We start from the raw sequence: 13,577 nt of genomic DNA, 5'->3' as shown, positions 1-13,577 counted from the left end.
ATGAGTGTAGCACTGCAGTGAGTGCAGGAAAACAATCAGTTCCATATGAACCCCAGTGACAAAACACCTCCTCCCATTCATATTCTGACTTCCGAATTCTGCCTTCAGACAGACACTGGAGGTGTCTGAGCTCAGCAATGTGGAAGGGAGTGGAACAGACTGCGTGAGAGCGGGGACAGAAGCGGCAAGTGGGAAAAGGGTCACACGCACCATCTGGGAGGCTTACCAAAATGGCCCAACCCTCTGCAGCTCTAATCAAAAGTAATCCCATTGTGGCTGGTCTGAGACCACCAGAGCCATGAGTTTCTCTTCAATCATTAGGAACCGCCTTCCCCCCAGCTTCCCCACCTCCTCCTTTTCTCCTTCCTTGGGCTTCTCCGGCTACTCCTAAGGCAAGAACCCCACTCCCATCCCTTGGGCTCCTACTTCCACCCACCCTTCATCCAATGATCATTGGTTCCTTAACAGATGGGCAAGAGAGCCCACTCTCGCCTCCCTCCCTCCCCCCCTCCCTCCCCCCTGCTCGATGCAAAACCAAAACATTAACCCTTCCCTGCCTGCTAGCTGAAACTTCCCTGCTGCTCACCTGGTCTGAATGAAGGCCCCGTGAGGTCTTTTACATGCTGAAAAAAGGAAGCAAGCACACTCCGACTCAAGTTGTTCACATTCATGACTCATTTTCGAATCAGTGGCCTAAGACTCGAGTCATTGACACAGGTGACTTGAGTGTACATGAGTTGGCAAAATAAGTCAGGGCCCTGGTTGGGTTGGGGGTCCCTGACAAGATGCTATCAAGTTTTCACACAGGTAGTATTTTCTGAAATGCTATTTTGCACATTTGTTCACTTTACACAGCAAAGCAATGTGTTTTGTTCCCCATTTAAAAGCAACAGAGACCTGTTTTGATTATGCATGGTTTCTAACTGAAAGCACGGTTACTAGCTGGCTAATGTTCATTAATCCACCCCAACTAGTAGTGCTTACTGTGTTCCCTCTTCAAAGTAAAATGAAACATTCTTCCCTTTCTGTCCAAATGGCTTTATTTCACAACATCTTGTAACCTGTGCAACATAATCATGGACACCGATTGCATTCCTAAGAGTCCCACACCAACAGAGGATGTAGCCACAGTATAACGCAGAGTTATCTGAGATGGCCATAAATAGGAAAAGGTCAGACTTGCATATCCCTTGACCCTTGTTACTAAAGCTTTTCAGTATGAAGGCAAAGGTTTTTATGGCAATTGGTGTGTTCAGTAATGTCACACATTAACCCTCCTATGCTTCTGGAAGGATCCTTAACTGACCTGAGTGGCATAACACGTGTAGAAAAATTTTCTTCCTACTTGGTCTACTTGAGACTCAGACACCCAGTTCAGATATGATGTTAAACCATGTTTTAGTGCTATGTGACTGGGCTTAATGTGGCATGGGTTCCTCTCTGTTTCTGCCTAGCACAAGGATAGAAACCAACTTATAAAACGTGGGTTCAAATAGGATTTCATATATGTTTGTTCCAACTATGAGCCAGTTTCATTGACATTTTAACTGACCTACTGACTGCTGGTGGTGACTATGAGCACTTACACTGGCCCTTCTCTCACTACCCACTTAGCTTCTTTAATTGCATGAGGGACAATCTGAACTGCTTCACCACACATCTGCTTGAAAAGTAGTCCAAGACAGGCTACATGATCATCCTATGGTGCTTTAACACTCACATACACCATACCCCAGGGTGTGTGTAATGGGCATGGCATGGCATGTATGTGTGTGTGTGTGAGTGTGTGTGTGTTTAATTTGAGAGATTCATCAAAATGCTGTTTGGGTTAGACCCCAATTAAATTTAATGGTCTCCAAGGGGTATCTAAATGGCCCCAATATGGTGATAACTCATTGTTACTATTAATACAGCAGTAAAGGTAAGGTGGTATAACCATCCATTTTTTTTAATCTTACCTATAAGAGATTGAATTCATCTGATCCAGCAAACCAATTCCCCCCCCAAACCAGGATTCTGAAACACTTGCCCACGATATTTTGTTTGTGTATCATTTATGTCTTGTTTCAGTTTAAGAATGCATAGTATATATGCATAATATATATAAGGAGCAGCGTCTTACAGGATACAGATTAGGAATGATTAGCAAGTACTTTTTTAAAAAAAACTGATCTTTAATTAGTTCTAACAGTCCAGTGCACCAGTTTCCAGTCTCATCAGCGCCGCAAACAACCTAGTCCTCTGTGGTAGTGCTGGTCAGGCCTCTACTTGGTTGCACTAAGCTGGCAATCCATTTCATTGGCCTCCACAGGCTTCAGAATGGCCTGCAGAAGGCTCTGAAAGCCACGTCTGGTCAGTGATGGACCTAGAGGGGGGCAGACAGGGCAAATGCCCCAGGCACGTGGCTAGGCTTCCTGGAGGGGACACTGCTGTGACCCACCCACACAGATCTGTTTTGTTTTTTTAATCGATCAAGCAGGTGCTACACTGTGCAAAATCTTTGCAGCATTTTCTTTTGAGCTGCAGCATGTCTGTAGGGGCAAGCTTGCTTGCTCCCACCCCCTTAGTCCACCTCCTGCTGAAGCCTCCCCCCCCCCATTAGCCCTGGTGACCAGAAGGAGATCTGTGATGCTCCAACTTCCCCTCCCCATGTCAGGGCTGCCCAAGCTACTGTGCAATAAGCTGCTGCAGGGAGGTTTTAGGTGGTGGGGAAAAAAGGGGTGGAGGAAGGTGGTGGTGGTGGAGGTGGTGGAAGATGGACACACTTTGTTCTCCTTCCTCCCCTTCCAGGGCTTCTAACATAATGGCATCCTGCCTGGGAGGGGAATGGAGCTAAACTCTGCTGCAGGGGCTCAAGCATTGCCTTGCTTGCTCCCCCCCCCTTTCTGCTTTATTTACAGCCCAAGTAAATGCATGTCTGCTCAAAAGTAAAGCCCATTAAAGTCAATGCGGCTTACTCCCAGGTTAGACTGGATAGGATTGCAGTCTTCATTGTTAGTGATGCCATATGTCTCTTCCACGCTGCTTTCCTCTAGTTAAGGACCTCCAGGATTTAATCCAAGACAGGTTCCCCCCCCCCACACACACACCAACTCTCCCCACCACTACCTTCCAACCTCTGAGATTACCCTCTCCCTCCCCAAAACGAGTAGAAAAATTTTTTATCTTGGAACACCTCAGTTTCTGTTCTTCCACCTTTCAAATCCCCCCTCAGTCTCTCACACACACTTCTCAGTCCAACTGACCATATCCATAATGCTGCTGAATTTGCAGCCAAAGGACAGCTGGTGAAAGTTGGGAGCCACAGAAATCTTTGGAGACACTTTAGCAGCATAAATCTTCCGACACAAGCATCTAACATAAGCTTGTCTTTGCCATGTATCTGCAAGTATTTCCACTGAGTTGCAAACATGCACTCCTTGCGCTGTTAAGCAGTTGCTCTCTGCATTGTTGTTTTTTGCTATTCTGCATATCCCCCCCCCCCCCATTGAAATAGCTTTTCTTTCGTGGTTTGTACTCTCTTCTGTGGTGTCTGGAACACCCTTTCCAATACATTTGATAATTTACAAAACACAGTTTTTCCCATTTGACTTCATCAGATTTGAAATCCTACCAGGAGATCTGGAATGCCTGTGGCTGCATCAGTTTTCACTATATCACCTTCCTAGAGTACTTGTACTATATTGAGCACTTAACAGCAAGTAAAATATATTTAAAATGCTAACTTGGAATAAAAACACAACACTACTTGCAACTCTTTTTAATTTTGGATAACACTCAAACACACACCCCCCCCCCCCAATAAAACCACTTTAGACTGCCTCTAGCATTTACAGATCTATGGTGCTTTCAGTGTGCTATCTCATGCTGCAAATCTGGCCTTGTGATTTCTTGATGCTTTCTAATGCTGCAAATATGGGGTTTGGTACAGTGGTGTGGGCCACTATAAGATGCATGATCCAGCTGGTGCCTTCTAGATACTTATGTGATATTTGTAAAATCACTTTTCAAAATCACATCGTTTTGCAAATAATAAATTTAGAGCACAATCTTATGCATGTCTACTCAGAAGTCATTGTATCCAATGGTGCTTACTCCCAGGAAAGTGTGTATAGGATTGCAGCCTCAATTAATTAATTAAATTGTCATGGGGGGCACCAAAATGTTAGGGACTCACCCCAGGTGGCAGATGGCCTAGGTATGCCACGGCTTCTGGTTTTCAATGGTAAACTGGATGTTTTCTCCAAAAATGGGAAGTGGCTTTTGGAGGCTTCTGCAGGCCATTCTGAGGCCCATGGAGGCCAGTAAAATGGGTTGCTGGCTCCTATTTGAAGCTATTCAGACTAAAGGGTGTGTGGGAAGGTATTATTTCCAGGTGAGGATCGCCTTTGTACTGAACTTTAAAGACGATCACATTCATTCTATCACTGATTCTCCCAATAACCCTGCAAGGTAGATGGTTATTATCTCCATATTGCTGTAAGGGGGGTGTCAAATGTCATGGCTGAAATGAGATTTGAATTGGGAATGTCACCTCAGTCTCTTAGCCACATCTCTACTCTTGAGCAGCCAAAATACTGAGATGCCTTCCTTTCCTACCTTAAGTTAAAAAGTCTTTTTTAAGTTAAAAAAAAAATCAGACCTCATATGAAATGAAACATTGCACACTATTTGACTTTGGACAGACCACTCAAGCTGCCTCTGTATTTATTTCTTTTATGCCTTTGTTCCTCATCTCTTGGAAGACCTGCTAGGCAGAGTTCATCTCACTATGTATTATTCATAGAATAGTTCACCTAATGGGGCCTTCAAGACCAATTATAATACATGCACAGGCATCTCGGTATGAAAATATTAGACCAAAGGTAGCTAAACTAAAACATATAATTCAGTTAGGTACCTTGTTAAATAGGCAGTTACCAGTGGAGGCAACTTGCTGTTCATTTCATGAGGAGATCAACATTCCTTCCTTCCTTCCTTCCTTCCTACTCAGCCTTCTTAATAGGTTTTAATTTTGTTTTCCTCCTCTTCTTCTTCTCTCCAATTGTCTAGCACTCTTCTTACCATTGTTTTCTCACATTGTGCCCTCTATAGCTGCTATTATCCATAAATAAGAGTCGTCCTTTGTACCTCAGCCACTCCATTGACTAGGAGGCATCACCTAGTTTGATATCTCAAGAGGATATCTGCATTACATCTGAAGAGTAGTATTTAATCTCTCACAGTCATTTTACCAAGGGAAAAAAGGCTCTTCAGTCTTCTATGTCCAACTAACTCTTGATTCAGCGATAGACACTGAAATGGCAGGATGACAATAGGAAATAGGAAAAAGCTCTGTTATGGAGTTTTTCCCCCACCCCAAATCATATATTAAGGTCATCTTTCTCTTTTCTCGGCATGCGTGTGTGGACAAGTGTGTCTGCAAGTAAGGGATAAGCATTTGCTACTATTCCAAAGAGCTGTTTCATTCAAACAAATGGAAACAAACCAAATTTCACAGATAATTTTTAATGTTTTCATTGTACAGGGTATCTGTTCCTTTCACCAACATACCCTCTAGCCCAGCATTTTCAGTCTTTTTCATCTCACGGCACACTGACAAGGCACTAAAATTGTCAAGGCACACCATGCTGCTGGTGAGGGGCTCACATTCCCCCAATGGCCCTAATCAATGACCTCCCCAAAGCTCCCATAGCACACCTGCAGATCATTCGTGGTACATCAATGTGCCCCAGCACAATGGTTGAAAATAGTTGCTCTGAGGCTATGTAGCTCTATATTGCTTCACAGGACATCATGTCCCAGTCTACCCAGCAAACCAAGGATAGGTAATTCCTTTTCTCTCTCCTCTCTCTAACCCTTGTGACAACTCCCCATCCCTCTGGAAGCCCTTCATTCCCCAGTGCCTGTTTTAAACTAATCTTCTTTCTCATTGGATCTTCTCTGGCTGAGGAAACACAGCCCAGAGCTACTCTCTCTCCCCTGCCTTCACTTTAACCTATGCCTGCCCAAACTGAGATATTTACATGTATTTTTTTTCCATTCACAATCACTTAAACCACTGTACAACCAGTCTTACATGCAACTCATGCCTTTTTCAGATTTTCTATATCTTTTGATAACATCAATATTATTTTGGAAAACTACCAGTCTCATGGTTACTGTGATCCTTTGAGGTTGTTTACTCACTATCTAGTCAATGGCCCCAAACAGCCATTCACTGCATTTTGGCCTCTCCATAATTATAAATTTTCCCAATTTTGTTTTAATTCTGGGCTGGGCAGACCTGAACCTGAGAATATGTATTGCATATGTGCAGTGGTAGATAGGAGTGAGTGAGTGCGTGAGTGGACCACATGTGTTTTCCAAGGTGTTTGCATGAAAGCAGAAGCCAGGGCTGAGAGCGAACCTTGCTGTGAAGACCCCAGAGCCAATGTGTTGCGTGCACCTTCTTTTCTTTCCCATGGCAGGCTAACTGTGAATGGTTAGCTACTGGAAACCTGAATAATCATCTCGAATGTTTCAGTTGTCACATGCAGGCAGTAGGGTGTTGATTTATTTTTTAGTTTCAATGTTTTGGCAAAACAAATTTTCCCCACAAAACTACATATGCACGTTTGAGGTCATCAGTCACATATAGAGGAGAATGTCAAATATCCAAATGATGGTAGAGTATCCAATGCAGTTCTATTTAATGCTTCAAATGAATTGAAAGGAAAAATCCAAACTGTGAATGCTTTGTCAGCATTCTTCCTTAGAAGATTGGGTATGCCCAATTTGCACCTGTGAATTTCAAAAGGGAGCACAATGCATTCATTTGGAGTGGGTACTTGAATGACCACATTTCAAGTAGGGGTTATAGGTACATACACACACTTCAGTTGTGTATTTTAAATTAATGATTTTGGAAGGAGATTTTTGTATAACCATATGCTACCATTGCTAGAGTGATGAGCAATTTTAATTGGAAAATAACCTAGGGCTTACTGGCATATTTGACAAACAACAATTTATCCCATAGAAACTACAGGGCAAATTCTGTTCTTCATTTACAGCAATTATCAAATAGCTGCTGAACTCAAACAGAAGGGCTTAATTCACTACTACAAAATGGCATAATTAAATGCGTCTTGGTTCAGATGAAATTCATGACTGAGCACTTTGCAAATCCTGCCTCCAAAAAACTCCTGTGTGAAAGCATAAAGGCATGCCCCTCAAATTTGTGGGGTTCTTTTCCAGAACCCTCCCCTCACAGTTACTTGAAACTGCAGATACGGGCAAACGCCTGCCCCCACCCTCCGAAGCCAAGGGGAGCTCTTCTCCCCTTGTCTCCGGAGGGTCCTTTGAGCCCAGCCCAGCCTATGCTGGGCTCAGATTGAGCCTGGCCGCTAAAATAACACAACATCCAGTTACTCTGTGAAGCCAGAGCTGACATTTAAATGCCTTATAAAGCATTAGGAGGCCCAAGGAAGCCCTCTGGGCTCAGAGGACTCTCTGAGGTGTGGTGTCACCTATGGACAATCTACAGATAACAGACAGCCCAATCCTGAACTGCCCCGGGCGCGTTGCTGCGGTGGCACGGAAAATGGTTGCCACCGCATCCTGCACACCCAATGTGGCCGCTGGTGGCACCTCGGGAGAAGGAGACTTTCGTCCCCTTCCTCCGGGTAAGCTCAGTAGCCCCACAGTGCGGCTACTCAATTCACCACCAATCCAAAGGTCGGTGAGCCCAACATGGAGGCTTCGGATCCAGCGGAGCAAAGTTCCACCAATCCCATCCCTCCCTCCCTGCTCCGTCTCCCCGGCTCTCCTCCCCCTGCCCTTTCCCCGCCTCCTGCTACCACCGGCACTCACTCCTCCTGCTACCACTGGTGCTCACCTGGCAGCGTGGTCTGCATGGGATCCACAGATACGGGACCCCTGTATTTCTTTTTCTAGAGGACAGTTGTTTTATTTGGTTATAAATTAACGAACTATCAATTACTTACAAATTCTATCTTTGGCCAAATCTTAGGGCCTATTTTGATTACAGTTGTCATAGAAATGTTACTAACAGCAAAATTCAGAGAAAATTTATGGGTTCTTCCTTCAGAAGAAATTCTGAAGAATTTCAAGGGAAGCCAAACATTTCAATAGTACTTACAAAAAATTCCCAGAGAGGTTTCTTCACATCAGGTCTAGAATTTCTTCCTCAGGCAAACCATCAGGCAGCCTAATCCTATCCTGCACTGGAACATCCCGGCCAGCTGGCCTATGCTGTACCCAGCAAAGGGTTGGGGTTGGCTGCAGCACAACTCAGGGCAAGGGGAATCAGTTCTCCTTACCCTGGGCAACACGGCAGTGGCCCAAATGGTGATACTCAGATCTGCACCACCTAAAGTGGTGGTAAAGGTCTGAGCAACCAGGCACTAGGCAGGACCTGGGAGGGGGTTGGGATCCGGCCTAAATGCCGGATCCTGGCTCCACTCCCCTCCTGGACGTGGTCCGCCCACTGCTTCCCCTGACCTACCATCCACTCTACCCTGTGCTCCAATTCTCTTCTTGCTCACCAAGTGCAAGCAAAAAGAGGATCAGAGCACCAGTGGCCCACCTTTTCTCCCAGCACTCCTACCCCAAACAAAGTAATTCAAAGTGGAGAGGGTGTCAGGATGCATGAACAATTTTCTGTTTTAAAAGGAGGTGGCAGAACATTTGGGCATTGATTCAGGTACCACTTCAGCTTGACTGAAACTTGCCCACAGCAGCCTGAAGTGAGCACTGATCCAGATGTACTACTGTAAAGGCAACAACAGTGTTGCCTTTGAGATGCCCTGCAGGCAGGAAAAGGATTGTTGTTCCGGTTGAAAAGTCCATGTAGTTGAGATCCTTTTTCGAACAGCCACTGCTCAGATGTTTCTGGAAAGTTTACAAGCAGTGAATCAGGCAACAGCCCTTGTATGTGTTTTCTGCACCTAGAAGTGCACTGTTCTGAACATGGAAGTGCCATTCAGTTTCCATGGCTCATATCTGTGGATAAGACTGTACTCCATTAATTTGCTAGTCCTCTTTTGGACAATTGCATGATCACCAATTATGTAACAGTGAATACTCATACAAAATATCAAAGCTCTGTATGAAGAAATATTTACATTTTTCTGCCTGACACTACTGGCTGTCATTTTCACTAAATGACCACAAGAGTAGGATTCTGAGTGTGGAGGGAAAATTCATGTCTACCTTCCCATTCCATTCAATTACATCATTCAGGGTACTAGCAATAATGCTAATCATTTATATCATGCTTTTTGTGTGTTCAAGTGCTTCACATATATTGTAATTAACTCAACCCATGAAAATAATGCAACCAGTTAAATAATACCGTCAATGTAACAATCTGAATCACAGATTCCAATATACTGCTAATCTAGCAGATAGACCAGGGGTGTCCAAAGTTTTTGGCAGGAGGGCCACATCATCGCTCTGACACTGTGTCGGGGGCCAGGGAGAAAAAATAATTAATTTACATTTAAAATTTGAATAAATTTACATAAGTTTACATAAATGAATATATTAAAGATGAACTTATATGAACGAATGAAGGTCTTGCAATAGCTCAAGGCCTATAAAAGGCCTTGCACAAAGCAAGGCTGTCCTTTCCTTTGCTGTCACTGCTGCATCACAGATGTGAAAGAGCAAGCAGTGGAGGGAGCCCTCATTCCACAGCTCACGTAAGAGGTCAAACAGTCGCCCTCACGCAGAGAGAAGTTGCATTGGGCCAGTGTGGGCTTCAACAAATCTCCGGAGGGCCAGAGGCTCATTGGAGACTGGAGGCTCCCTGAGGGCCGCATTGAGAGGCCTTGAGGGCCACAAGTGGCCCCAGGGCCGGGGTTTGGGCACCCCTGAGATAGACCAACAGATGATCACTATATGAAGTCCAAGGGAGAACTACTGAAATCTGCCCGAGAGGCTCCAATAAATCTCTGAATCTTATACTGGTTAATAAATCTTATACTGGTTCTGATGAAAGCTCATTGTGCAATGGAGAAGAGAAAAAATGCACCAATTTCTGTACTATTGTGGTATAAGAGAGTGGATTTATTCCAGGAATGAGAATCAGCCTTAGACAACATTCTAAGTTTTATTTCTTTCATATATTACACCACAGTGATTTACATTTTTAAAAACATGGATTACAGACACCACTCAATGGTTGACAGATATCTAGAAATGCTGATAAATACGGAACTTGGTGATTTCCCTCCCCCCCTCCAAACAACACACTACATGAAACATATTCATTCTCTGTGCCACTTTATTACAAATGCTTCTCTCAAGATCTATGCAAGCCACAGGTAGATACCAATTTTCAGTTTAAGCCAGCAAGAACTCCAGGCAAAGTTCTACCATTGATCCTTTGGGTAGGTTCCCAAGTGAAAAGTGGCTGCAAAATTAAGCTGTCATTTGGCTATGAATTATTTTCTTTTTCCCAGGTACAGCTGGACAAGTTATTATGAATCAAGTAGAAATATTTTAAAATGAATTTGTTCATTTGACAAATGCCTGTTGATAATCTTTCTTCTTCCTGTTGCTTTGCTCTTTACTGCCAGTAGATATCCGGAAACTATGTGCCAAACCATTTAAGTTATGCTGTGAAATGTTTGGTCTCTTACAGATAAACTGACTTTCACCAAATGTGTTACCTAAGAGCTTGGGGCATGATCTAGCTTCCTGTCTGCATGCACAAGGAGTCATGGTGTGCATGTGTGTGTGTTGGGGGGGGGGAGGGCAAATATGTGTCCATCCACATCCAGTCCCCATGACCTAGAAATGTGCAATGTATAGAGAACTCACACCGTGCTGTTGCCATTCCAGCTAGTGGGATCTCAAAACTCCATCCTAGGTCCCATGAACTTACCAGCCTGGGTCTGAGCATTATAATGGAAAGGGGAGGACTATTAGAACACTCCATCCTAGCAAAGCAATCACAGCTGCAGAACCTATTATGGATAGATCAAGGATAGCCAGAACATGCCCATCTGGGCAGCTTTTCCTCCACTCTCCCAGGTCCAAAAGAGGAGACTGATAAGTACAAAGAAATCTGCAAACTCCCCCTTCCATTTGAGGGTGGTCTCGCCTGGTATTACCTTTCCTGGAAGCCACAGCCCTGGGATGCACCCCTTCAGCCTCCCCCTGCCCCATGCAGGTCCAATCCCCGGATAGGGTAGAGAAAAACTCCTGCCTTCAACCTTGGAGAGCTGCTGCCAGTCAGTGCTGAAAATACTGAGCTAGATGAACCAATGGTTTGACTCCATAGGAGACAGCTTTTAAAGTTCCCAAACACAATTCAGATATACTTTGGAGAAAGCAGCAGTATGAATACCAGTTGCAGAGGAACAACAGTGGCTGAAAAATATGCCTTTCTCTCCAGCTTGTGGCTTCCCAGAGGCATCTGGTGAGCTACTGTGGGAAACAGAAAACTGGACTAAATGGTCCCTTCACCTGATCCAGCAGAGCTTTTCCTATGTTCTTACAAAGAATCTGTATATTGTTTTTTATGCGCCTACTAAAAGTGAATGTAAAGCAAGGTAACTAATATTGATCAAGTAATATCAATCTTTTCCACTGGGTGAGGACAGTTATTTGCCTTTATAAGCTCTACCACTAGTAAAACAGATGTGATCTGTATTGTGAAGCACTCATGGAAGTCTATTTTCAAACTTGCAAACTTGATATTGCAGAACGAATATATGCATTCTCCAATCATTTAAAAGGCAGCAAAACATGCATTCATTGGCACAAATGTTTACATATTTTGAGGGGAAAATCCCTGTCTGAAGGGAGTGTAATAGTCACAAACAAAAGTGCTATTTTCTCAATAAAATGTGTAATAAGGAAGGAGTGTTTTGCTATCAGGTATACAAAGGGCATTTGGCTTGAGATGTTGATTCAGGGCACTCTACTAGTAATGTGTTGGAAGGTGAGAGGAAGATTGCCTTTCTAAAATGACAGCCAAGGAAACCTTGTTTTGGGCCCACTTTTCTCTCTTACAAATGTGGAAGGGCAAAAGCCTGGCTAGCAGGACGTGAAGTGCCATCTCTTCCATTATATCCAAGTCTCTTCATAATAAGGAAGACCAATTCAAAGAAAGGAAATGTAGCATGTTTCTGGGTATGGTCTTTGGTTCTGCATCCCAAGACATCTTCTTGGATGCTCGCACCCTTCTCAGCAGAGAAGGAAGGTAGGTCTTCAAGGAAAGTGGTGCTGTGCCATTTTGGATGTAGCCTCCAGGGAGCCAGGAATGCTGAAGCAGGCATTGATTCTCTCAGGGAGAGGGTGGGGTGCACTTGAGAGAGAGAGAGAGAGGAGAGAGAGAGAGAGAGAGAGAGAGAGAGACCAAAGAGATAAGACCACCTGGGGGACTTTAGGACATTAACATCCTAAATATAGGCTGTTTTTTAAATTTTCTGGCTACATAACTGACTACATATATAAACATCACATGTCAAGCCCAAACAATATGTGACCTACTAAGCTAAACTCAGCCCTCAGTCGCATATGGTGGCCTACCAGGGACTAAAGAAACCTCCAGCTTTTGTGTTCCCTCATGAGACTGCTAAAACTGAGGGATTATGAAGTACCTGGCAAGTCACAGGGCATGGCTGGTTGGCTAAGTTTAGTTTGGTGGGTTACAAACTGGGTAGGCCTTTCAGCTATAAAAGTATCTGTATATTTAAATTGATATTCCAGATGTTCAGGATAGGTTACAACATTTCTAAAACAATCAGCAGAATAGTCTGTTTACACTATATTATGCTACGAATCATTTTAAAAAATGATACTTAAACTATGTTAATACAAACCCATGGTACCAAGCAAGGTTAAAATCCCTCCCTAATGTTTCCAGATTATTTGCAATATTTATATTCTGCCTTTCTCAACAATTGTATGAGAGCCAAATATGAACTGAAACTAATAGTATAGAATAAAATTACACATGCTATAATCATGCATCTAAGATGACTCTAGCGCAGGCATACAACTGAACAATACAGCTGATTAAGTAGCACATGCGTCCTCTCTGAGATAAATAAAAACTTTCACCAGCTTCCTCATCTATCACTGCGCTAGCACACTTGGTGGGCCTCTTTAGGGAGGGAGTCCAAAGATGTGACACCACCACTGAAGCATCCTAGTCATCATCCATAACTGAACCTGGTTCTGGTTCTGATTGCAACTATCCTGCATGCTAGCTTTAGTGGGGGGAAAAGCATCTATTGGTTTAAATTAATTTTTTTTTTCTCAGCTAAAAAAAGTGCATTCGGACATGACCCAAATCAAAACTGCAGTGGGACGAAAGTACCAAAGCCCCACTACTCCCCACTGTGTTTCTACCATGTTTTGCCTTCCTCCTATGCACTACTTTTAAATAAAACAAATCCCTCCCATTGGTCCATGTTGTGCAATCAGAAACACATCCAGTTTGACCCTGTGTTTAATAGCAACTACAGGGTATTTTTGTGATCAGGATCAGGCTGTGAAACAGGAGGGAGAATGTAATCCTTTCCTCCGTGCCATGGTCCTGATGAAAATCACATCCC

At 43.6% G+C, this 13,577-nt stretch overlaps 1 protein-coding gene across 2 annotated transcripts in view; it reads right to left on the bottom strand.

The window, feature by feature from the left end:
• The window catches only part of PCDH9 (protocadherin 9), a 963,386-nt gene that overhangs the window by 647,458 nt on the left and 302,351 nt on the right, over positions 1–13,577 (bottom strand). The window contains exon 3 of one of the 2 annotated variants that reach the window (XM_066620739.1): positions 12,148–12,322. The exons of the other annotated variant lie outside the window; for it this stretch is intronic. Within the exon in view, the coding sequence (XP_066476836.1) occupies positions 12,302–12,322 (21 nt within the window). The 3' untranslated portion in view covers positions 12,148–12,301. Of the gene's footprint in view, positions 1–12,147; positions 12,323–13,577 lie in introns of those variants that run through there. 2 annotated transcript variants of the gene reach the window in all.

Source organism: Tiliqua scincoides, chromosome 3 (genome assembly GCF_035046505.1).
Source record: "Tiliqua scincoides isolate rTilSci1 chromosome 3, rTilSci1.hap2, whole genome shotgun sequence".
In the NCBI taxonomy this organism is placed as follows: domain Eukaryota; kingdom Metazoa; phylum Chordata; class Lepidosauria; order Squamata; family Scincidae; genus Tiliqua; species Tiliqua scincoides.
Note: the sequence above shows the minus strand (reverse complement) of the source record. Positions and strands in the feature narration are given on the sequence as shown.